This window comes from Sturnus vulgaris, chromosome 5 (genome assembly GCF_052056855.1).
Source record: "Sturnus vulgaris isolate bStuVul1 chromosome 5, bStuVul1.hap1, whole genome shotgun sequence".
Taxonomy (NCBI): Eukaryota; Metazoa; Chordata; class Aves; order Passeriformes; family Sturnidae; genus Sturnus; species Sturnus vulgaris.
The window spans coordinates 12840306-12866652 of record NC_142247.1 but is presented as its reverse complement, the minus strand read 5'-3'; the positions used below and the strand labels follow the sequence as shown (position 1 = coordinate 12866652).

Sequence of the window (26347 nt, the reverse complement as noted above, 5' to 3'; positions counted from 1 at the left end):
CAGCAATAGGGAGGGCTGTGCATACCTTGGGTCAGAGTTTGACATCAGGTTCAATTCAATCTGGAAATGCCTTTCAGACTTTACCTTAGCTTCCACTGAAGCTTATAACCTCTATTTTACCTTAATCATTTTGAAAGAACCCAGCCATAGAAATACTGAGCTCTGGCAATATCAATAATTTACTCTTTAACTCATGTAAACAATGCTGCCATTTGCAGGCACAGCCCAGCATGAACTTCGACAAACCCAAAATCCACTTCCTCCTCTTCCCCAAAACAGAGACAACATCAGCTCAATATGACATCTTGAGCTAAAACATCTCCAACAACTTGCACAAGAACTGTACTTCAATTTTAAGAAGTCTAACACTTTCCACAAACATTGCTGGTGATCACCACAGGCAAAATACAGTCCGTGATTTCATTCCAGATATACTGCCCAGAAAGACCCCAAACCAGCAATAACACAGGCTGGGAAAGTCTGCCTGAAACTAATGTTGATTTTCTGCATAGACAGTTAATTATGGCAAAGAAATGAGGCAACACACAAGTGAATGGAATAATGTCTTTCAGGAAGGCATGTTTTTCTTACTGTGCTCCAGGACAGGTTGTCTGAATTCCGAGTTCATCATAGTCAAAAATACAGTAGCCCACACTACTGTTCATTGTTAAAGACCTGGCTTGCCACCACGTCAGTATGGAGAAACAAGTAAAAAGGAACTTCCAGTGGAGGTTAAAGATTTATTTTTTTACCCTGATCTATTAATTAATAAGACACAACTTTCTAGAATTAAAAGACCTTTAACAACTCTTTAAGGACATAAAGAGCAAGAAACACATGCAGCAGAGCACCTCTGGTGTGCTATTGTGGTCAATGCTGGCTCTTATGATGGCTCTTTTATTTACATATAAATGCTTGTTGCTTGACAATTTAGATAAAAATGTTACTGCTGCTCTGTATGTGCTGTAGATTGAAGGTGTAAAACCACTGGACTAATTAATGGAGTCTTCACACATCATATCTTGTTAAAGAAGAGGTAACCCACTCAAATGTGATGACAATTAATCAAAGCTACAGCACCTGAAGGATGTACTTGTGACAGAAGTCTAACTTGTCTTTCTGAGTTGGATGCCAAATTAAGAAATGATTGAAGCTGTTGCCTTCCAATAATGAAAATTATGGATTTACTGTAGTCACTGAAAAATATTAAAACTATGCTAAACTCTATATTTCTATATATCTCTATATTTTGTTGTTGGTAACCCACCAACAAAAAAGAAACATTGATAACTAGCCAGGGATCCTTAATTAGGATAAAACTTGCAATCCAGCTGCACATAAAAGCCTACTTCATAAATTTCCCTAAAAAGTTGAGTTTGTCATTCTGTTCGTTCTTATCTTAATTTGTAACTTTCAAGAAAAGTACACGTTGCCACAAATGCCATTGTAGCCATCTACAATGAAAAGTGATGAATAGGGGCACTGAGAGATAACACTCACTCCTGCTATGCTCCTAACAGGTGTAGATGGGGGTTTCTGGTTTGTTGTACTGTTTCATCATTAACATGTGCAATTAAATTGAAAAGCAATTTTAGCGTCTTTTGTATTCAGTGCATGCACAATCAAAGGTATACATTATTGAATTATGAATTAGTTGTGCCTAAACAAATCTTTGGAGGGATAAAGTAGGAAGGAATGTAAATACACATGTAAAAATAACCTTCCTACTTGAACTGCCTATTTAAATTTACACTGGTGTTTCCATGAAAGTGAGGGCTTGAAACCACCAAATAGCTCCACCGTTAGCCCATCTGCCGTCTCAGGGGCCCTCACTGCTCCTTCTCTATACCCTCAAGGACACTGAGCTCATTTACAAGCCATTACCTAAGGAGCAACCGCTAATTATAGCAAGTCTGCAAAGTTACATGACGGGTTTGCGACTTGGTCACAAGCTAAGACCGCCAAACTCATTTCACTTGTGACCAGAGAAAGGTTTCAGTGTAGACTTCTGGAGGTGGCAGCCTGGAGCACAAGGACACCACATCACCAGCCAGGCTCTTAATTATGAGCTCTTGTTGCACAGGATGTTGAAAACAGTAAAAGAAATCTAGGGTTTTACCTAAAAATAGGAGGCTTCCTGCTAGGCCAAGTTTTCTGTTTGCAGAATTTAGGTATTTTATGCTTAATTACTTCATGGTTTATAGGTTTATTTACAAGATTATGAGAATGGAATTCATAAATATACAACGATTGTTTACTAGTTAGTTTGGATTACACATAAATATGCTGTGCAAGCTTAGCAAAAACCATTTTCCCCAAGCTGAATCAGAATGTTCAAACTGAATTTTCAAATGTGTCTCTCTGCCTTATCTAAATTCCAACATGACATATAATAAATAGCTTCTCATTTACTACGATCATAAAAATTTAAACAGCCTTGAAATAGTTGCTACAATACAGGGGGAAATGATCAAATCTAGGTTCCAAATACCCACTTAAATAGTAAAACTATTTTGATATTTAAGAAACAACACATAAAGATGTGTTGTTGCAGGAAAGGCTTTTACCTTATTAAAAAAAAAAAAACAACAAGGTTCTACCCAATATAGTAGTATTAGAGTCAACAATTTGCTGTTTTACACTGCAAAACAAGGACTAACAGCCCTTACATATCATGTAGTGTCAGATTTGCTTTAAAAAAGAAACTATCTGATTTGATTCTACACAGTGATTAAACATCTTTGTGCTCTGCTGAGTAGGGTATTCTCTCCCCTCCCCCCTCCAAAAATGGCATCAAAGCAATCAAAATGGTAATGTTCAGCATGAATGGGGCCCCATCCCCCACCGGCAAACTCCGCAGACTTTTCTCCATGTTAGGAGGAACCAACACCCCTTCCTCACAAAATGGAAGCTTCCACTACCAAACTGAGAGTGCTGACCAATTCTCATTACAATAAACTGGGAGAAAAAGGGTGGCGTGCAGCCATCGCCCGCAGGCACTCATCACACAGGCACTTTGCAACTTTAACCACAACTCGGCAAAACAAAACACACACCAAAAAATAAAATCTAAAAAAAAAAAAATTAAAAAAAAAATAGAAAACAAGAAACAAACAACCAAGCGACCAAACAAAAAGGGACAGGGGAAAGCGGGGGAGCGGCACTCGTGTCCCCTTTGGTTGTCCCCTGTCGGGAGGGCGGCGGGGGGAGCCAAGGGGCGGCTTTGGGCTGCGGGCGCTGTCCCCGGTGCTGAACGGAGGGGCCGCGCTCCAGGCCGGGCAGCGGCGAGCACAGCAGCCCCCCCCACCGCCAGGGAGGGCCCGGGGGCGAGCAGGAAAGTTCAGCCCCGGGATGGAGAGCGGGGCTCGGGCCGGCAGATCTCCCGCTTGGCTTTTCCAGCTGCCTTTCCGCGCTGGAAGTGCCGGGAGAGAGGCCGGGGGCCGCGGGGAGCTGGGCGGACGGGAAGGCGAGCGGGAATGCGAGTGGCGCTGTCCGCGGTGCTGAGCGCCCGCGCCGCCCCCCGCGCTCCAAAACTTTCCTCCCGGGCTCCTCCCGGGCAGAGCAGCGGCCCGGGGGTCACCCAGCACAAAAACAGCCACGAGAAACTTTGGGAAGGGCGGGGGGAGCGGCAAGGGGAGGAGGCAGGGAGGAAGGTTCCTGGATTGTTTTGTTTCTCTCCTCCGTTTTGGTGGGGGTTTTTTTCTCCCCCTTCCCCCTGGCAGCTGAAACAGGTTAATCTGTTTTTATTCGTGTTTTTGGAAAGGGTAGAAAAAAGTGAAAGTGCCTAAGTGAACTCGAATCAAAAGCCAACACGTCAGATCAGACCAAGGGAAGAGAAAGGCAAGTGGGGAGGGGAAAAAAAAAAAAAGAAAAAAAAAAAAAAAAGAAGAAAAAAACAAGAAGAAAAGAAATAAAGTAATCAATAAAAATCAGTTTTGTAATTAAACCCAGAAATAGCTCCAAACGGGGCTCCAGCCTCCTCCTTCCCAACTCTTGCTCTGCACGTTACACAGAAGTGCACAAAGTAACCCAAGACAGGAGAATTTTCCATATTCCTAAAACATGTCGACCAACTCAAAATGGACGCCTCTTTTTTTTTCCTTACGTTTTAACTACTGCTTCTCTTTTTACTACTAGTACTGAAATAATTCTTTCCCCCAGCAAGACATCAGAGAATCCGACCTCATTATGAAAACATGCATTTTCTGACTCTATGCAAAAGAAAATGGATGTTATATCCCCTGCCGCCAGTATTTTCCAGCTAACGCAGACACTTTTCGGATGTTTAGATAGTGCATCGTAAAAACAAGAAGAAAAACCAAACACAACTGAATCGATCTGTTCCTTACTTGTTTCTCATTAAGAGCTGCTATTCTTGATTGCCTTTCATGGATTTGTTTCTTAAGATCCCCGTTCTGCAAAAACGGCAACAAGACGCATATTAAAGGCAAAGTGCAAACTAACCCCCGTAATGAATAAACTTGCGAGCTAGAAATTGTTCAAAGGCAAAACCATTCCACCGAAGCCGTACAGAAGCATGCACACACAAAACACCCTCCTTAGCAAGAAAGCTCAGTGCAGACTACGAAATGAGATCTCTTACTGATAAAGTTTCTCATCCTGCTGTCCCAGCACAACTGCGCTTATTACGGCAGGGATAAAATACTGAAGAAGAGAGAAGAAAAAAAAAAAAAAAAAAAGGATCTGCATTTACCTGTGGATCTTGCTTCATCTGTGCAACTAGTTTCTATGAAAAAAAAAAATCACCCCCAAAAAAAGGAGGAATTAGAAACTGTTTCAAGTTTAATGGATTTTTTTAAATGTATGTATGTGTGTGGACGGGGGAGGGAGGGGGGTAAGGAACAAAGAGGCAAGTAAACACTGCGAGTCAGTTTCAAGCAAAGCTCATAAATATTCAAGTCTCGTCCTAATCTCTCCAACACACACACACACACACACACACTCACACTCACGCACACACACGCTCACACCAGCACGGACTGCAGCGTTGACTCCGCATCTCCACAACACACACACACACACAAAACTCAGCCAAACAAGCCGCCAAAGTACTTTGGGGAAGTGCTCGCCATTGCGGCGGGGGGCCGGGGGTCCCCGCCGCGCCGCCCCGCGCCCCCTCCCCTGGTCGCTGCGGCACCGAGGCTGTCGCCGAACATGCACCGCCGGTCCTGCGAGCCCCGAGCGGAGGCACAGCACGGCTGGTCGCCTCAGCGTTCCATTCTTTTACCTGGTGACATTGGATTTCCACTTTTAACGCCTCCTGCAAGCTGTGTAGCTCCATCCCTGCAACTTGCCAGGCACTTTCCTGCCACTTTCAGATCCGAGTGAAGTTTGTTTTTTTGTTTGGTTTGGTTTTTGGTTTGGGTTTGGCTTTTTTTTTTTTCCTGCCTTCCTTTTCTTTTTCTTTTTGGCTTTTTTGTTTTGTTTTTGTTTTTTCTCTCCTGCTTTTTGCAACAGACCCGCCAGCCAGCCAGGCAGCCACCCCTCTCTCCGCGAAAAAATGGGAGAAAATAATTTTTTTAAGTAACTAAAAAAAAAAAAATTAAAAAAAAAAAAAAAAAGGAAAGCCAGGAAAAATTAAAAAAAAAAATAAAAAAAAGAGGAGTGGCGGCACCAAGAACAACAATACTAAGGAAAAGCGGCAGGACAGCCGGCAGACACAAGTACTCGGTGTGCACGGCAAGTTCTTCGCCTCTTTGCTGGGGACACGGACTCATTACTCACTTTCCGCCGACCGGGGGGGGCCCCTCCCCGCGCGCCCCCGCCCGCGCGCCCCCCCCCCCCGCGCGGCCCCCGCCGCCCCCGCCCCGCCCCGCGCTCGCCCCGCCGCCCCCCGCCGGCCCCCGGGGCCGCTCCAGCGGGGCCGGGCCGGCGGCCGGGGCCGGGCAGGGACTATATTTCCTGGGAGAGAGCGCGCGCCTGGATCCGCCGCGCGGGGGGGGAGAAAGTTGTGACACGGCTTTGGCGCGCGCGCGGGTGCCCGGATGGAGCGGGGGGCGGGAGGGAGAGGGGGGCTCGCGGCCCCGCGCGTGCGCGGAGCGGCTCCTGCTGCCGCCGGCGCCGCCACAACAAAGTGGGGGAGAGGGGCGGGGCCGGGGGCGGGGCCAAGGGCGGGGCCAGGGTTGGGAGGGATACAAGGATAGGGCTGGGAGATGGAGATAGGGACAAGGAATACGGACAGAGGATAGGGATGGGGATGGCGATGGCGATGGGGACAGGGATAGGGACAAGGATAAGAATAGGGATAGGGACAAGGATAAGAATAGGGACAGGAACTGAGATAGGGATAGGGACAGGGATAGTGACAAGGATAAGAATAGAGACAGGGATAGGGACAGGGATGGGAACGGGGGATACAGAGATGTGTAGGGGACAGGGGATAGGGTGAAGAATAAGAAGAAGGAGAAAGAGAGGGCTAGTGGATAGAGACAAGGATAGGGATAGTTGAGAGGGAGAGGGATAGGAGACAGGGCCAGAGATAGGGATAGGGACAGGAACAGGGTCAGGGGATACAGAGAGGGATAAGGGATAGAGATACGTATAGGGGAAACAGATAGAGGTAAGGACAGGGAAAAATGCAGGAATCGGGATGGGGATAGGGACAGGTACAGAAATAGGATCCTCTGACTCTATTTAGTTAATAAATAACAGCAGTGATCCTTTAAACTGGCACAGAAGGCTTGACTCAAGTGGATGCTCCAGTTCAGCCAAGTCAAGTCATGGTTGCAGCTGTTAGTAAGGGGTCTGAGTGTCACCAGGTCACCCTGCACCACAGATGTGCTCCACATCAGGTGTGGACAGAAACACAACACCTTGATGTGCCTTCTCTTCCATGAACGTGTGACAAGGCTCCACGTCCTACAGACAGACCCCAGCTGATGCAGCACCAAGCCAGCTGCCAACTTTTAAAAATAGAGTCAATTCAGCAGCATGAATGTATATGAAGTCATATGTATGTGAAGTTTCACCATGCAGCTGCAGTGTTTTCCATGCAGTAACGGGAGCTGTGCAGTTACATTTAGTGTTGTCTTGATGCATGGCCAGAGTAGGATTGGAAGCCAAAAACAGTGCTCAGGTTAATTTTATTGATGACCGTCAAAATTTAGGGCACCTTTTAGCAAGCAGTTAGCTGATGGAGTGCTAGGGACCAGAACTTGGGTGTATTTATGCTCCCACTCCTGCACTGATTGAACATTGATATTTTATTCAATCTGCACTAAAACACAAAGCTGAAACTCAGCCTAAATCATTAGTCAGTATTTAAAACACCACTGTGCTGCAGTTGTGCTTGGATGCAAATTTTAATAACTAAGTTCATCTCAAAACTAAAACTATTTAAAGACAGCAATATATACCAAAACCAACTTACATGAACTATAATTAAAACTGGTTTGAGATATAATCTGTTGGGATTCCAAAACAATGTACCCAATTTCCATTAAACTTCTCAGACATATTCTGTTCAAGCATAACACAAGTTCTTACACTAAAATAATTTGAAGATTCATGGTGAAATATTCTTAGCTTGACAAAATTAGGAGTAAAATCTAAACAGAAATTTTCTATTAACCTTACAATGAAATAAATGTTTTTGAAGAGCCTCATTTGCATTAGTAAGATTTGTTAAGGTAATGGGTTACACTTACAGCATTTGTTCAAGCTGGCACACAGCTTAAACAGGTGAAAGCAGGAAGTTTCACCCTTTCTCTCAAGATAATATCTAGGTCAGTTCATTTTCCATAGTGTATTTGATATCTGGATTTAAAATATCAAAGGGATTTTTAATTGTCAAACAATAAAATGGCTTAGCTGATGGGGGACTTTTAAAATTTAAATTCTACTCACATTTGTAAAGACAAATCAGTCAATCCTGCAGGTACTGATAAGTATGAAAATCTTTCAATATCGAAGCAATGTTACTTCTCATGTGTTCTGTACAAAGGTATTTTGCAGTGTTATACATAACAAAAGCAGGGCTTTGCCAAGTAATTTTGTAAATTGTTGAAGTTTGTAACCTCTGGTAGCAGAGCAAAGTTTCTGTGAGTTCAGCCATTGACTAAAACTGATTAAACTAGTAAAGTATAATTTCTTTTTGTGTTAGTGGTTAATTCATTTACATTATGCTGGTTGTTTTGTTTTAATGCATATTCCATTGGTAGAGCAAAGAGCCTTTTTCTTACCATTATAAAATAGTCACTTGCTGACCAGAACAAAACTAGTGATTCCTGTAAGCCTGACTTCCTGCAAAGATGTGTGTGGGTTCATGAAGTAGACAATTTGACATTAACTGCAAGGGGTGAGGATTGTCATATCATCCTCCCCACAGCACTATGAGGTCAACAGAAAAAGTTTAGAAATTTGTTTCATCTGCCCACCATTCAAAAATTGGTCTATACATCTTCAATGCTACAATGATGGGCCACAAATTTTAATATAAGTATAAATGATAAATTATAAACCATAATGAAGTGCATTGCTTTTCATTTATTTATGCTGTGAATACTGTTTCCTAGGGAGATTGTGTCAAATGCATTAATCTGACAAATACATGTATGAGATAACATGCAGTCACCTAGGAAAATGCTAACAGCTTTATGCAATTTACTTGAGGATTATAATGGCAAAAATCACCCTGCTTGCAAGAGCTCAGTGGACTTCCATCTATTCCTCTGCATAAGGAACAGCTAGAGTTTAGCTGGGAAATGCAAAGTGAATTGGGGGGTGAATAGGATAACAGGGTTGCAGGTGGGTTTGCTTAAGCATAGAAATTTATGGTCAGTGCTAAACAAAAAAAAAAAGATAATTTTGAATGAAATGTAATGTCATGTGATTAAACACATTTTTCATTGTCTCCTGAAAAGATTATCCTTGCTCCTCTGTGGGACTCCAGAGGTCCTCCAGAAGAAACTGCACCCCTTCTTTCTCCTAGAGTGGTGGAGAGAGACCATTCAGTGCCTCTAAAGGGACTTTCACAAGCAAAACTACTCTGCAGTTGTACAGCAAAATATAAACATAGCTTTTTTGTTGCCAGAAGGTATTTAAGTTTCTGTATGATATTATTTGGATGAGAACAAAGAGGCCAATTTTACAAGAGCTTCCATTCATGTAAAGTGTAATGCATGTGTATCACTTCCACAGTCCTTGATAATAAAGTTACTTATGTGGACAAACATTTCTAAATCAGAACCTTTATCTACTAAAAGTTATTGCAGAAATTAATTGACAGATTGCTCTGTCTGATGAGATTACCTAAAAAGGCACTATACAGTATCAATAGAAGACCGATAAATAACACTTGTAACAATATTTCCTGCATACAGAGGCTCTGGACCAATTGTTGTATCAAGAACACAAGACACCCAAAATCTTTTTCTTCCCATGCATCTAATTATAGATAGCCAGGAATTCAACATCTGGGAGTCTAATCTCACATTTCAAGTCCCCAGAAGAGCTGATGATGTTCTTCTATTATGAGATATTATAACTGATTCAGAACAAGACTTGCAAATTTACAGAGGAGAGCAAAGCACTAAATTCTTTTTGGTAATACTGTCTTTCATTACAGTTAACTTGGAAATTCACCCTTCCACAAACCATTGTGCAATATTCTCACTTTCCAACAGAAAGTGTTACAAAGACATGGAGGAATTAAGTACTGAAAGGCAACCAATGAACTAATGACGTTGCAAATTCCATGGACTTCAAATCCTCTTCCCAAACTGGCAAGGAAAGGTAAGATCATGAGGAGCTGAGAAAGAAGAGAATATCTGCTTGATATAGGCTGCCCTGGGAAAGTCCTTGAAGTGACTAGCAATGCACCACAGAACCTTGTCTTTGTACAAGCCACTGTCAACCTCTCTGCAAGAGCAGCGGCTCTTTCTACAAGTGGAAGCCAGTGGTAATAAAACTTGAGAACCAGCAAGGTAAGAAGAAAACTAGGGCAGAGCTTGAAGCCCCACTGAGGGGCTTAAGGCTATCCAATCTGTCCAAGATGTGTAGTTTGTATTTTCTGAATAGCTCCATCCTGCAATATATTTCTTCCCCTTTTAGGGTCATCTCTCCACCTTAACTGAGAAGATGCTTTGAAAAACAAAAATTATTTTATGGAAGTAACTTTTTCCTCTTCTCAAAAGTTTTGTCTGGAGACTAGAGACTAGTCAGTCATCTCGGTGAGACTGAGAGAAGTAGCCAGCTCTTGTCTCTGGTGGAAAAACGTTTTGGAGAGACAAAATGAGTCAGGAAATTCATTAATTCCCTGTGATTATCAGAGGGAAGGGATAGGAAGAACAATGAAATGCTGAAGTCTAAGTTATGCAGAAGGCTGAAACATTCGTCTAAAGATCTGATCCTCTGGGTTATTTTCTAAGTTTTTGACATCTTCACTGTGTCATTACCATGAGTGTCCATATTCCAGTAATTCCTTCACCAGAACTGTGAATCAGTTATTCTTCACAGGTTTGTAATGTAGGTGTTGCATGCAGTTGCAAGAGGCATTGTGTTCTTTCCCCTCCTTTACTGGAGTAAAATCAGGGTCACAGAAGCAGAATTTATTCTCCTTGGATTGTTTCTGCATTGTGCACTTGAAAGCTGAGAGTACCCCAGCTATTAATGACACATTGATAGGCAAAAAGAAGAACAGACTGCATTGCAATTCCTTTGGAAATTCAGCGTGGGAAAAGAGAGCTTATCCTTTCAACCATGAAAAAAATCTCTGCTGAATTTTGGCAATCCCCTCTTAAGTGGAATTCTTTAAACTACTATTCCTTAAGTGCAACTATCTTCCAAATGTAAACCAACTTAAAAGAAGTTTAAGATACTGCTACGTTTTAAAGAAATATGATAATTTTTCTGAACATATTTATCTTCTTGCTTTACTTCCACCAAAATGATTCATACATACTGACTTCTCAGAAATACTCTTAGTATCAGTCAGGACAAGCACAAGATCCTTCCTAACTTGCAGATTCTAGAGAGATATAAACACACTGTCCTGTCTTTCTGTATGGGAAAAGGATTACACTGAAAACTGTAGAAGCTTTAGTACCAATCTAACAGGAGCCAGGATGATGTTCTAGGATATTGCCATAATGTAAAAGCAGATACAGATTTTAGAGTGCAATCAAAAGACTCACTTCAGCCTGTCTCTAAAACTTTTGCAAAACTGGAATTTATAACAGAACATTTGAGGCTTTTCTGCAGTCTTCGTCCTATCATTATTAAAGGCAAATTCCCTTCTCTGTGTTCTAGCAAGGGATTTGGGGTTTGACTCACAGAACTTTTCTGTCATTCTACATTCACTTAGATCAGCTGCAGCCCAATTCTGGAACACAGATTTCCTCAACACTGAAGGTTTGAGAGCCTTAGGACTAAATTTGTAAAGATATTTATCCCTCTGACTGGATCCCAAACAACTTTAGAGATCTGACTTGTCCCCAAAGCATCGATTTCTTTGATTTCAGGAGGTGTTAGGTGCCTATATAGGCTAACATTCTGGCTTTTCTCTTGAGGTAGGAGCTCTTCTTCTTGTGGTCTCAAGTCCATTGTTTGCAATTAAATAGTTTCCTTTCCATTGTCAGCTCTGAGCATTTCTCTAATTATAACCACCTCCCTTGTTCTCTCATTGTGTTATGAAAACTTTTCTGTTCTGCCTTTCATCCCGTCCTTTCATCTCTCTATTTCCCCTGGTTTTTCCCAGCTATCTCATTTTTGCCTTCTGTCTGAATCACAGAACCAGACCCCCCAGGCAGACTCTGAATCTCAGGATGGACAAAATTCTATACTATGTATCAACAGCTCTTACTGACTTCAGTGGAGAATACCTGACTCCATCTGCCAAGAAGATTTGCCCCTTTAAATGCGAAATGCTACCAGCAGTTTTTGCATTTGACAAACTTCCAGTGGGTTATGTGCCAGTGTAAACCATCAGCTGGGCTTTTGCTTTCATTTTAGACCTTGAAAAATCCCTCCCTGTGTTGTCATACCCACAGGAGTTCTGAAAAATGCAGACATGCCAATGCAAGGAAAAAAATCTGTTCATATCAAACATTTTGGCACATTTGCAAGTGTAGTAGCACTGCACCCATGTTGTTTTTTTTGAAAAACAGCTGCATCATTAAGTATAACATAGAACTTCATGTTAAAAAAGCACACAACACATTCCAACCTAGCCAAGAGCAAACATGAAGGACTGACTGAAGTTCTTTTACTCATCCCCCCATATCCAAACACGAGATACACACACCTTATTTGGAGGCGAAGAAATAAAGTCACCTCCATTCCCTACCCAATTCATTTTTATTATAAATACCAAACTTAATTTTTTTGTGCTTCTGCTCATATATCACCTACTCCACAATGTCTGGTAAAGTGAATGAGCTGCTTTTTAGAAGCAGGATGCACTACAGGGGATTTTTGTGTTCATTTTCCCTGGGAAGAGTTAAAACAAAGGAGTTTTCTTCTGAGTCAATTCTTTTTGTTTTGAATGAACATTTTGAATCTCTCTAAACACACTTTTAAATCCAAGTAAATGACATATCAAGTGTAGTCCTGTGACAACCCGAATTCTAGTATAGTCCCTATATGATAGAGAAGCCTGTATGGAAAAGGAGCTAAACTCCACATAGTCTTGGATATTTGGGAAAAGCTGTTCAAGAAAATGGATCTTTCAGGAAAAGGCTCCTGCTGTTTCTGCAGTCAGTGCAGACAGGACTCCAGCACTTTATTCCAGGTAAGGAGCTGTGCCTGGGTTGAAGAAAGTCCTGAGAGTTTAACCCAACCCTGATTCACATCTGTGATGTCACTACAGGGCAATCACCACCCGTGAGATCACTAATTTTGAAGTGAGGAGTAAAATTCAAATGAGATATAATGCTGAACACTTCTGAAAATCCCTCCAATGACCTTGACACTCAAGGAATATTGCTAAATTAGATCACCAAATTCTGATCTTTCTGTTCTCATGTTGGAAACAATGCTAACTTCTTTTTTTTTTTTTTTCTGGACAATCAAGTCAATTTGAGATACACTAAGTTACACAAGTGAAAAAAAAAGTAAACAAATTCCCCTTCCTTCCTTCCTTCCTTCCTTCCTTCCTTCCTTCCTTCCTTCCTTCCTTCCTTCCTTCCTTCCTTCCTTCCTTCCTTCCTTCCTTCCTTCCTTCCTTCCTTCCTTCCTTCCTTCCTTCCTTCCTTCCTTCCTTCCTTCCTTCCTTCCTTCCTTCCTTCCTTCCTTCCTTCCTTCCTTCCTTCCTTCCTTCCTTCCTTCCTTCCTTCCTTCCTTCCTTCCTTCCTTCCTTCCTTCTTCTTCCTTTTTTTAATTTAGAGTAGAAGCATAAGAACAGGGGTATATAGGTAATACAGCATAACATTGTGTCAAAGTGTAAAAGGTTCAGAAAAGAAATGCCTATCCTCCAAGGGAATCACTAACTTGGATTTGCAATGCTTCAACCCTTCCAGGATATGTGCACTCAAACTTGAGCCCAACTGAGTCCTTCAAACTGGGCTGCTCATCTCCTTTGAGAAAATAATCCTATCTTATCTGAGCATCACTTATTCCCAGGCATTTCATGTTAATGAAGAATTTAACAGGATATTGAAGTTCATAGCAAGTTTTCTCCTTATCTGATTCCTTCCTCAGAAATGAGTGTCCATCCCTTCCAGCATCACTTTCCAGAGCATGCCTTCACCCCCTCTTCAGGCAGCAGGTAATGAGCCAACTGCTTGTACAGAAAGCTTTCTGAGTAGTTTCATCTCCCTATGGCACCTGGGAAAACATGGGCAGATTGATAGACAAACCTGGTTGAAAGTCACAAGAAAAAATGTCTCATGCTAGGCCTAAGGTTTCCCAAGCTGCCAAGAAGATTTAGAAGCCTCTTTCAAATAAGAGTTATGAATTTCAATTTCTTTAGCAGTTTGGAAAATACTTTATTTAACTTTTTAGTAGGGAAATGTAGGAAAGAATTGGCAGCTGTCAGCCCAAGCCTGATTCACAATTCAGCCACACTGTGCCACTGATGTCTTCACTCCACCAAATAAGTCACCTCTCATGGAGGAAATCTGTGTTTGTCCTACTGCTCTAAAAACCAGTCCTGGCTCTGGCAGAGGCCACAAACTTTCTGTTCTCTGTCACATGTCCTTATGGTCAAGTGAAGAAGAAGTGACACCTGTCGCCTTGGCTTCATCACAATTGACTCAGCTGCCTGATGCCACATTTTGCTCTTACACAAAGTTCGTGCACCTCTGTTCCCTGTCCCTTCCCTACACCTTGTTCACATCAAGGTTTTGTTCTCCCATACGGGATTTAACCCAAAGCCATTTTTGCTCCAAAGGAAAATATGAAATTAATTTCTGTGGCAGAAAGCAACAGGGCTTTGTAGTGCAATGAACAGACAGTGCCGCAGCAGGAAGCAAGAGAAGCATTACAATGAAAGCCTTCACCTCTCTTTAGCTCTATGCAAAAGTTCCCAGCAGTACTGAGACATATTTTCACAGGACAGTTGAATTTCTGCTGAATGGGATGAAAAGAATGAAGCAGCCCATTTCACCATATTCAGCAGGCTCCTGCACACAGAAGTCCTGCTTAACATTTCTGCTGAACAAAGCCCTAGGGCAGAAAATATATTGAACTCCCATAGTGGAGTCCCAATAATGGCTTTTTGAAACTATATCAATTTGTATCATTTGCAGACCACAGATATTTAATATAGTTTCAATTACAAAAACCTAGATATTGTATTTCTTTTCTCTCTTCAACCCAATCCTCTTTTTCAATTTTGTTGTTGCTGCTGTTGTCCTTCACTTCCAGTCTCACTGTCTTGCAAGGCTGATCCAGTCCCAAAATCCTTTTATCACTCTGCTTTGAAGAAGAGAATTGAATTTCTTCTGTACGTTGAGGTGAATTTGTACATAACACTTGTTCAACAAATTTTGCTCCAAGGATCACTCTGAGAATATATTCAGATCAATACCATTCCTGTTAATATCATTGGAAAACAACATTGCAGAGCACCACAGAGTGAAGCCGTGGGAATATCATCTTCAAAATAGGGGATCTGAGAAAGTCAAATGAGAAGTGTTGAGCAACAGGATATTGTTAATGCAGCCCATGCACTCATTCTCTGGAGCAGGGTACACTAATTATCTCCTGCTATTGCAGCAGCATACACATAGGCTCCCCGGTATGACAATGTGCTAGGAGCTGTACAAGCTGAGGTTTAAAAAATGAAATATTGAAATGAAATATTGAAATGAAATGAAATGAAATGAAATGAAATGAAATGAAATGAAATGAAATGAAATACTTATGATAGAAAGTCTCCATGTTCACCGTAATTATTGGTTGTGTCTTACTTAACATGTAATCATGGGGAACAGCTCCAAAGAGAATTAAAAAGTACATTCTGAGTTCTTAGGGTTTTTTCTCTTCTTTAAATAAACATAGCGAGGTTCCTTAAATAGTCCTCTCTGCACTAAGCATAAGTGCAAAGAAATATGTGCAAAGACAAAACACAACAGACCATCAGAAAAAATAGATTGAGCCCTTTGTGAGTGAGGCTTTCTCTCCTGACCACCAGCATTCTAGTTAAGGCACTAAAGGGTTCTCACTTTGCTTGTGAACCCTCTCCCAAAAGATAGTAAAACAAAAGGCTTAAGAGCTCTTCCCAAAAGTTGCCAGAGATGTCAAAATAAAGGAGGGAGATGGACACCAGGTATACAAACACCATGCTGGTGCTCCTTGCCCAGGTGAACACAGAAACTTCTCAGGTGTAGTGAGATCCTGTGCCCCAGCCATGGCCACACTGCCTCGGTCAGGACAAGCAGATTGAGTGACACACAGCCCAAAAATGGATGTGAATCTCCAAGATAGTGCTCATGCAAGTTGGCCAAAAAGGCCGCTGATGTCCTGATACTTCCTGTTTTCCACACTAAATTCCCAGCCTAAGTGTGTTTTCCCTGTCTTTTCTGGGCTAAACATCAGCCTCCCTGTCCTTGTCCCAGTTAAATACTAGGTGAGTTGTATAAGGCTGCCAAGCAATTCATGCTACTATATGTTCTGTGATGCCTGTTTCACCCTCTTTATGTCTCTGCAGAAACCTTTTTTTTTCATGTCTCTGCAGAAACCTTTTTTTACACATTGGCCCGTCCTTGCAAGACTAGCATTCAACTTGCTTTTCAAATGCCCTTTGCTTGGGACTTAAATCCCCTTCTAGTCCTTTTGTCTATGGGGAAAAACTTGCAAACATAGCCCAGGCATAGGACACAACCAGAATCCAAGGACGAACAAAAGGAAGCCCAAATTTGCCTTGAGAACAGCTCATGGTTTTTTTTAATTCAGTCTCATGACTAACCAGGAACAGGCTGACTCATGTTGTCTGAGTGCCCTGGCTCAGCAGTCCTGAGTTTGCTGTGGGAATGTCTGTGTCCTCTGGTCCTCACACTTCATCTCACCCTTGGTTGATTTGCATTGCTGGGCAAATACATGATTACAGAAGTTAAAGGTGAAAAATAATTAAAAATAACTTGGACTTGAATAACATGACTTGGAAAGGTGTCTCCTGTACTGCCTGGCTTCTGTTCCTAAAGGTTTTCCTTCAAATTCCCAGTTGCAAATATATACTGTAAAAACATATCACAAAAATAAATGTGATCTTATTAAAAGGGCTGGTCCAACAACTTTCTGTCCTGGCTTTCCCTCAGTGATGAGGCCCTTTAGGATCACTTTTGCAGCAACCGTGTTAAATAAGCTAACAAATTTTATTGAGATCCAAGTTTTCCCTTCCTTGATTCTACAGGACTGGAAGTGAACCCCATAGGTCTTTTCCTTCTATTTCTTAATTTTTGTAAATCTGTTATGATGTCAGTGATACAATGCTTTGGGTTAATCTTTTTTTCTTACTTTTTTTATGTTAGGCTCTGAGACACGACTGACTCTGCTAAAAGCATTCCACATTCATTTGCTCAAATGCCACAGGAAATTACAAATTGTATTTGCCATTAACAATATTTTTGTATCTACCTGATGTAAAACATTCTCAGTTCTTGGTTCAAATATTATACCTAAAACACTAACAGGAATCCAGCAGTAATCATCAGCAGAATAGCAACCAGAGATCTCACTCCAGGTCTGGGCATCTGTTTTACTGCGTGAAATACCAACAGTTTGGAAACAGGATTCTGCAGTCAACAAGAAGGATGGAGAGACACTATGAACAAGGGCCTGGAGTGACAGGGCAAGGAAGAATGGCTTATATACTGAGAGACCATAGGGTTAGTTTACATATTCCCTGTGAGGGTGCTGAGGCCCTGGCACAGCATGCCCAGAGAAGCTGTGGCTGCCCCATCCCTGGAAGTGACCAAGGACAGATTGGATAGGGTTTGGAGCAATCTGGGATAGTGGAAGGTGTCCCTGCTCATGGCAGGGTTGGGAGGAGAAGAGCTTTAAGGTCCCTTCCAACCCAAACCATCCCAGGATTCTGTGATGATTCTATATAATGACAAAAAATATTAATAAAATGCTTGCAGAACTAGAGAGAAATTCAATAAGGACAGGGTAAGAAGAGCAATGTTTTCACTAGCCACAGTTTTAAGGAAAACAAATTATATTTGAGCCCAGCCTTCAACACTGTAGAAGTATAATTTTCTCATATTCTAATATCATATTCTCATATTCAAGGCAACTAAATATCTGCCTATCTATAGAATCATAGAATTGTTTGGGTTGGAAGGGACCTTTCAAGGTCACCTAGTCCAATCCCCTTGCCATGAGCAGGAAGAACTTCAACATCTAGCAAATTTTGAAAAATATCCTTTATCTGGCTCTAATCCATAGCTCCTCTCCCAGAGCTGAAGAAGCCCTTGAGCCTGTCCAAGAGCAGGCGTGTATTTAATGCCAGCATCCAGATGGACTAAAAAATGGAGTATAAAGTGCCACCATCCCAGCAAACATCCTGACAAAGCTTTGTTTAGATGACCAGACTGTGACTGGTCAGCCACAGAAATCTGAGCAAACTCAAGGCACACACACACACAAAACACACCAGAGCCTGGAATTCGAAAAGGAAACAGGCAGACCAGGAATTTTTTCACTGAAACAGGTGGAAAGGTGAGGATTGATACAACCTGCTACCAGCCCTCCACCATTCAATAGAAGGTACCAGGAGGTGTTTGGAAAAATAAGGGGGTGGCAAAATGTTTTTGGGAGTAAATGGGCATTTGTTCTTAGGAACAAAATGGATCTGGGAAGAAAATGTGACTTCCAGAGGCCCATCTCAGTCTTAGTCCTTCCTTAATTCCTCTTTCTTATGACTGGGGCTTGAAGTCACAAATTTGGCTCAATACTCTGCTACACAATGTGCAATAAAAATGTAACAATCATCCAAGCCCTACTTAGCTGGTACAAAACTATCACCTTGATATAATTTTTAATTTCAGTGAAAACAACACTGATTGTTAACAGATTTTAGCAATTCTCAGAAACGTTGAAGCCGAAAGTTGAGAGATGAAAGTGATGGTATAATGGAGTGGAAGTGCTTGGACTGTTACCTTCATTACAATTCAGACAGGAAAAGAAAATAATTAATGTAAAACTTACAGATTTAAAACTAATCTCTCCAGAATGGTTATACTACCAACAGCACAGGTGAATATTTTTTTTTTTCATTTAAACATGTAAAGATCTTTAAAATAAAATAATCATGTCAAAGTATCCTAAGACACCAAGGACAAATATTGTGAAGTCTGCAGTGGAACAATAATAATTCACTCTGCCAAATCAGAGAGAGAGAGTTAATTTACAATTTAAAATAAAATTCAATCCTACATATTGACATTATAGCTGTCCCTTATCACACAATTGTTACACAGTGGATATGTGGCATTTATAAAGCTATTTATGTCTACATGTATACAGAAATACCTAGACACTCACATACATGCCCAAACCCACATGTTTGAGTGCAAAGTCTGTTCCTCAGCTTGCTTTAATCATTCAAATGTGTTTTTCAAACACATGCACAGAGGGCAGCACTCAGTATGCAAGTGGAACCATCTCTCTGAGGAGCAGAGGCTTGGCACACGGCTCCCAGAGTTCATTATAATCATAATTTCCAAGCTCTTCTTGAAGAGAAACTCTGTTGTCGGGATTCTTTAGAAACCTGAGACCAATACCTCTTAATTTAAACATGCATTGCTTTGCTGAAATCAAAAGAATAACAAAGAGAACAGTGTTTATAGGGAGACCACTTACAACCAGAAATTCTAATTCTAAATAAGAATTCCCTGACAAGATTTCAGCTTCCACTGTTAGCATTAATCACTTTTATACCAATGATATGAATTAAACAAACTTCTTTATCCCTAGCATAAAAACATAGGGACTAAAAATAAATCTGTTACAAAATATACATATTGTTTATACATATTTACATAGACCTCAGATCTGCATTTATGCAGTACCAGAAGGATAAAGCCATCTGATGCAGAAGATCAGCAAAGCAATCTGTAGGCTCTACAGGGGCCAGAAAAGAAATATCTGTAAGGTGGCAAACAACATTATGCAAGACTTGCATGTGCTCTAGTTTGTGATGGAGAAACTGTTGCGTAAGTTGTGTACCCAGAGAGACTGGCAGCCATCGGTCCTGCACACAAAAGAAAAAAAATCTCTCCTCTACGTTTTTGTTAAGATTTCAAAGCTCAGGGCTACATCCTTCCTACTCCAGGATTTAACTGCCTTCTTGCAGCCTTGCACCTCCTGTCTCCTCAAAGCACATGATGTGTCAGCAAAGTGAGTATGTCTTTTTCATCTCACTGAGGAGGAATGCAATGGGGGAGGAAAAAGGGTAGGAAAGCCTTTCTCCCCTCCTTCCCCAGTGCAGCCTGCTGGGAGATGTAGTCAAGCCACAGCTGCCATGGAACAAAGGAGCGTGGGAGCTGCAGGAAGGGGCCACAGCAGCCAGACCCTCCATGGGTAACCTGTGCAGGGCACCTGGCCAAGGGCAGCTTCCAAGGGCATCATGGCAAGGGGTGAGGCTGGGAGGGAAAGAGGATCCCACGGGAGAACTCGCTCCTGCAAATCCCCTCGGCTTCATTGCTCCTGGGCATTGGCCAACTGCGTGGAAAAGCCTTGTCCACACATGCTGTGGGAGGAAATGGGACAGGGAGTGGACATGACACCCCCTCTGTGCACTGGGGCTCGGGCAGTGGGAATTGTGGCTCCTGAGCCTGGGGTTGCCAAGCTGGAAAACTTCTGCCCTGATTTGTGTTTGTATATATGAGGTCATGAAATGAGAGCAGGAAAAATCACTCCTTGGATTTGATATTGTTCAACATCACATCTCACCAGGACAACACAATATTCTTCTCAACATCTAACACATTAATTTTAATATTTCTAAGTGAAAAATTAAGGGCTGTTCTTTCTCCATCTTTCTCCAGCAGTGTTGTCATTTTTAAACTACTCTTTGATGCACAATTACCCCCTATACCTCTACTGCCACTCCTTTGCTCTTTATTTCTGTATTTATATTCTAACTGGAGGGGGGAGTGAAATGGCTTCTTCCTTTCAGCCTCCTGGGCAAGCAGCTGTGGGAATAGAAAATGTAAATTCTTGGAAGTCCTATGGGGTTTTTTGAGTTTTTGTTTTTGAAAAGTAAATCAAGTGCTCGGCTCATACTTCTAAAAGGAGAGGGGAAGTGGCTCTCGACCACGCAAAGTCTTTTGCTAATGTTTGCCGGTTTTCCTGGTGATTCTTTCCAAGCTATTGCAGCACAAGGCAATAGACTGGATGACTGGATCTCCTTCTTTCGCTCTCTCCTTTGCCCCCCCCCCCCACGTTAACCTTGGATCCACAGCTCCCGATGATGAGTCTCCTTCCCTCCAATACATCAGCTCTTACTTCCCATTTCATGGCTCACTGCTGAAACTCTTGAGCTCTTTTTCTCTTTACATGTCCAACCTGTTTCCTTCCCCCACGTGCTTTTGACTTTCCTCAAGTCTTTTATCACATTAAAGCCGCTGGGTTTGTGTATTTTAGCGGGGTAGGAGGAGGAGGAGGAAGGACAGCCAGCGTGTCCAGCCAGAGGGGGATGCCAGGGAAGAGGCCGGAGGGAGGGGAGGGATGCTCCAGCTTCTCTCCTTGCCGTGCTGTGAGACGGAGGAACAGGACTGGGCTTCGTCCTACACCCGATGCCGGCAAATTGCGCCCAAGTTCAGCCTCCTTTACGCACCGGATCCTCAGCCCTGGGCTCGCTCGGGAATCCTGCGGCTCAAAGAAAGCGGAGAAAAGCAAGCTCCACCTCCCCGGCGGTCCGCAGGAATCTCGCACCCCGCTCGCCTCCCCATCTCCGCGTCTCCGCCGGGGCCAGCACACCCTGCCAGGCTCGGCTCGGCTTCCTGGGCTCTGCTGCGGCCACCAACGCCAACAAATGCGGGACAGCCACTGCTGGGCTTGGGGGTCTTTTTCTTTCTCTTTTTTTTTTCTCTTTCTCTATTTCTTTTTCATTTTTTTCTTTCTCTGTCTCCCTTTTTCCTTTATTTTTTTTCCCTAGTAGCCGAAGCAGCAACCTGCAGACTACGTGGAAGGACTGATCAGCAGGCACTCCTCGTCACTCCTCGTCAGGTGGGGGAAGGGAGCCACATCCGACTGATTTAATGACTGGCTGGGGAAAACCGGCTTTGCCTGGGGAAAGAATCTGTTTGGAGGGCAGGGAGAAAGGGGAAAGGTTAAGGAAGGAGCATCTGCCGAGCTGAAGAGGCAGCCCTGGAAAAGCGGCTGTGCCCTGTGCTCCCTCAATAGCAGCTGAAGGAGCAGCGCGGACAGCTCAGCCCTCGGTCACCGCTGGGCTCCGGGGTGTCCTGCCTGGAACGAGCCGTGGGGACCCCCACCAACTCTGTGCCCCACTCAGAGCTCCGAAGAGCATCCAGCTGGCTGCCCTGGGTGTGTGGGACCACCCGCCCCCTTCCAGGACTGCCCGGCTTTTAGGGGAATTACAAACCTCACAGTTCAAAGTGAGATTAGGATTAGGACTGCTCAAACCACTGCTGGCGTTTGAAATGCATCCTTAGACATTTTTCCTGTTGTTAACCGGCCTGCAGGGCAACAAAACTAGAGAAGAGTCTACAGAGTGAGGCATATGAGGAACAGCTGAGGGAGCTGGGGGGGCTCAGCCTGGAGAAAAGGAGGCTCGGGGGGACCTTTTCTCTCTCCACAACTCCCTGACACAAGGGTGCAGCCAGGTGGGGCTCAGGCTCTGCTTCCAGGGCAAAAAGAAATGGCACCTCAAGTTTTGCCAGGGAAGCTTCATGTTGGACATCAGGAGGAATTTCTTCATGGAAAGGGCTGTCAGGCTTTGGAAAGGAATGTGGTGGAGTCCCCTTCCCTGGAGGCATCGAAGGAACAAGGGGATGTGGCACTCAGTGCTCTGGTCTGGTTGACAAGCTGGTGATGGGTCACATCAAGATTAGACTCTAAACTTAGAGGTCTTTTCCAACCTAAATAGTTCTATGATAGTATGTATGATCCCTAGTCTTTCTTCTCTTTCCCAGCCAACTTCAGTGGCTCAGTTTCAGTCACACTCCACAGCCAGGGCCTGTCTGGAGTACAGGGACATGGCAGTGACCACACAGCTCCAACCATAGGCTGCAGCGAGGGGAAGCACTGAACACACACCTGGGAAATCATCTCCCTATGGGATGAAATCCATGGTGCAGCATGGAAACAGAACAGGAATTGAGAGTCATTGGAGTGGGGTTGTGGGAGAGGATGGTCCTCAAAATCCATAGGGAAATGGACTTCAGTATTTCATTAAAGACAGACTCTGGATGTCTGCCTGTACAGGATACTTTGAAACTGAAGTTTAAAGGATCCTTAATACTGCCTGAGACATCCTGAACAGCCTTTCTACTCAGAGCTTCTTGTTAACCTTCATCAGACTGCTCTGTGTGCTGGCTGTTAAATTCTTTAACCTTTGTGTGTTGCTTTTGCTTGGCCTGGTAGCAGGGGGGGCACAGGGGTGGCTTCTGTGAGAAGCTGCTGGGAGCTTCCACCGTGTCTGGCAAAGCCAATCCCTGATGGCTCTGAGGATGGACATGCTGCTGGCCAAGGCTGGGCCAGTTAGAGATGATGGCAATGCCTCTGTAATAACAGGTTTTAAAAGAAAATCAAAACAAATATAGTGGGGCAGTTTTCATTTCAGATAGAGAAGAGGAGGAGGAGAGAACATGTGAGGGAAACAACCTGAGGACACCAAGGTCAGTGCAGAGGAGGGGCAGGAGGTGCTCCAGGAGCCAGAGCTGAGATTGCTCTGCAGGCTGTGGTGAGACCATGGGGAAGCAGCTGTGCCCTGCAGCCCATGGGATCCATGGGGGATGCAGAGATCCACCCACAGCCCATGGGATCCGTGGGGGATGCAGAGATCCACCCACAGCCCGTGGGATCCATGGGGGATGCAGAGATCCACCCACAGCCCATGGGATCCATGGGGGATGCAGAGATCCCCCCACAGCCGTGGCAGAGGTGCCCACACCAGAGCAGGTGTGGATGCTGGAGGAGGCTGTGATCCAGTGGGACCCAGTGGAGAGAGGGCTCTGCTTCCAGGCTGGAGCAGCCTGTCCTTGTTGGACTGCACCCCGTGGGAAGGGAGACCCACACTGCAGCAGTTTTGGGAGGATTGTTTGCCCATGGGAGGGATTCACGTTGCAGCAGTTTTGGGAGCACTGCTGCTCATGAGAGTGGAATCACGCTGGAGAAGTTCATGGAGAATTGTCTCCTGTGGAAGGGACCCCATGGTCTCACAGGGGAAGGACTCCTGTCCCTGAGCAGTGCAAGAAAATCTCGGTGATGAACTGACCAAAACCCCCACGCCCTGTCCCCTGTGCTGTCGGTGGGAAGGAGGGGCTGGGGGAAGAAAAGGTGTTTTAAGGACTTATTTTATTTTTCATTGTCCTCCTCTTATTTTGTTATTAATAAATTCACTTAATATCTCAAGTTGAGCCTGTTTTTCACTCGGAGTGTTTTCTCCAGGTCCTTATCTCAACTCGTGAACTCTTCGTCAAATTTTTCTCTCCCTTGTCCAGCTGTGGCAGGGAAGGGTGAGTGAACAGCTTTCATGAGTGCCTGGCATTTGGCAGTTTGTTAACCCAGCATTGTGCATAAAAGGCTGAAAATTCCACTCTGTACTGGACCTGCATAAATGACGAATGGCTGCACTTCACATCAGAGAGCCCCCTTCACCACAGAGATGATGCTGGAACTTCCATGCTCTTCGTTTTCTCCTGCTTCCCTTCACACTCCCTGTTCCCCACCTCCACCTTCTCTGCAGCAGTGGCACTCACAATTATGTGTCTGGCCAAGTCAGAAACTGATCCAGCTGACCACTGCCCCCTCAGAAAAATTAATTGTTTTTTAAAGAAGATTTTTTCCTCTCCCACATTTCCACGCCTTTGAAGGATTAATACTAACACTAGCCATGGAAAGGTGGTCATCTGGGGAGTCACAACTGCAGTAAGAAATCACTCGTTTCATTGAGAATTATATTTTCCCTGTTAACAGTAAAAGAATTTCGATCTCTTTTTTGTTGGGTCCTGTTATCCAGATGTGTAAAGTTGCATATTTCCACATGCCAAGGTGCTGCTGAGTGTAATGTGTATTAGCAACCTCATTATAGCTTTTTCTAATTCTGTACCACCTTCAAGATACAGCTGTACTTTCATGACAAAAATAAAAATTTGTGAACAATGTTCAGTACAAACATCTACAGCATCCCAAATGGTGATAGGAAGTGGAACGTCTTAGCTGAAATAAGTGATATGAAAAACAGACTTCTCATGATTATAACTTGGAGTTTAGAGAAATCTAACAAGATTCAATCCACTTATCAAGTGGGTCCAATAAAACCTCTCATCTTTTTTAAGAGGCAAACCTCCATCTTTTAACTAGAAGATCAGCCCCCTGCAGCCCCCTGGAAATAAGTGTGTATATGATAGATTTAGAAATAGATAGCTGTCATGGCAAAGGATGCCCAGAATAACTAGTTACCCCCTGTGCTTTCCTCTTAATCTCCCACTTTTTGACCCCATCCTGGATTACCCTGCTTGCACAACTGGATCCTAAAGGGTGACATCCTGGCATCGAGCCTCGACTGCCGAAATTAACCGGCAATGAGCTGCCTGTGCAGAGATAAATGAGACTGGCACAGCACCGAGGCACTCACAGAGCTGCTCTGCTTGATGAGCGCTTGGTGGCAGCAGAATTGTCGCAGCCCGGGTCAGGCTGACCAGCCCAGCCCCTCACTGCTGCTAGGGCAGGACAAGGAACATGTGCTGTGGAAATAGGGGCGAGGAAACAATGGAACAGAGTGTAAGCTTTCCTCCAGCAGTCCTGAGAAAACATCTTCCCTATGCCAAGACAAACTTCAAAGTGTAATCTTTGTATTTTCTTAAAAAATCATCCAACTCCTACTTCTCTCTCTCTCTTTTTAGGACATCAGTATTCTTCAGTCATAAAAGAGCCTTTGTAATATATTCATTTTGTGAGTCCTTTTGTTACCTCCAGATAATTCTCCCAGACAATTGTTACCACAGCCATTGTTACACGATCCAGTTAAAGTAGTTCTTCCGTGCCTCTGTCTCTTTCTCCTGCTACAAAATGAAATGTTTGAATGAAGAGCTACATTCCTCAAGAAAATGAGCTCTCCAAAAAGAAGGTAATGGAAAGTACATATTAATTAACAATGCTAAATTGTGGGCTGGTATTTATATCACATTGACAGGCTAGGAATGGAGAAAAAGAAAGAGTTTATTTTCTCTGGCATGGGCCATACAAAATAAAAATAGAAAAAAAAAAAACAAACTAGGAATATACAAACCCTTTCTCTTATTCATTTTCTCTGCAGAAATGAGTGAGTGAACATGTCCTGTCAGTTGATTACTCCCCAGAGAATGCTGCATCACTGCATCACTAACCCCCAACAAGTGAAAAATTCTCAAACCCTCTCTTCAGAATATCATAATCTCCTACCAAGGACATCTTACTTTGGTTTCTGCATCAGCGGAACAGGCAGGAGAATTACAAAAGCTTTCCTGTATGTCGGTTTGAGACACCACTGCCTGCTGTGGTTGGACTGGCAGGGACAGAAGGACCTGCTCCCTCTACCTTTGGGCACCACATCAGACAAAGAGGGGCCCAAGACTGGCCATGGAGCACTGCAGTACAGCCAGGTGGGAGCACAGCCTTTTCAAAATTTATTAGATATACCTGCCATTTTCACTCCACGTTTGTCCAGTGCGACAGAAAATCAGGTGTTTTCCAGCTGGCAAAATATCTTTCTGTAAGA

The 26347-nt window shown here is 43.3% G+C and overlaps 1 protein-coding gene and 1 long non-coding RNA gene across 5 annotated transcripts in view; one reads left to right on the top strand and one right to left on the bottom strand.

Annotated features, from left to right (window-relative positions):
* The window catches only part of PHF21B (PHD finger protein 21B), a 158666-nt gene extending 152910 nt beyond the window's left edge, over positions 1–5756 (bottom strand). The window contains exons 1-3 of one of the 4 annotated variants that reach the window (XM_014880286.2): positions 5249–5756; positions 4715–4747; positions 4350–4415 (exon numbers count right to left, since the gene is read on the bottom strand). In XM_014880286.2, coding sequence (XP_014735772.1) covers positions 4350–4415; positions 4715–4747; positions 5249–5302 — 153 coding nt within the window. In that variant the 5' untranslated portion in view covers positions 5303–5756. The remainder of the gene's footprint in view (positions 1–4349; positions 4416–4714; positions 4748–5248) is intronic. The other 3 variants (XM_088164876.1, XM_014880295.2, XM_088164877.1) reach the window with 3 other exon arrangements.
* A 13870-nt stretch (positions 5757–19626) lies between these two features.
* On the top strand, positions 19627–24005 carry LOC148223563 (uncharacterized). Its single transcript, XR_015803772.1, has 2 exons — positions 19627–19800; positions 21563–24005. It is a non-coding gene; the product is annotated as an uncharacterized LOC148223563 (long non-coding RNA).
* The last annotated feature ends 2342 nt before the right edge of the window (positions 24006–26347 follow it).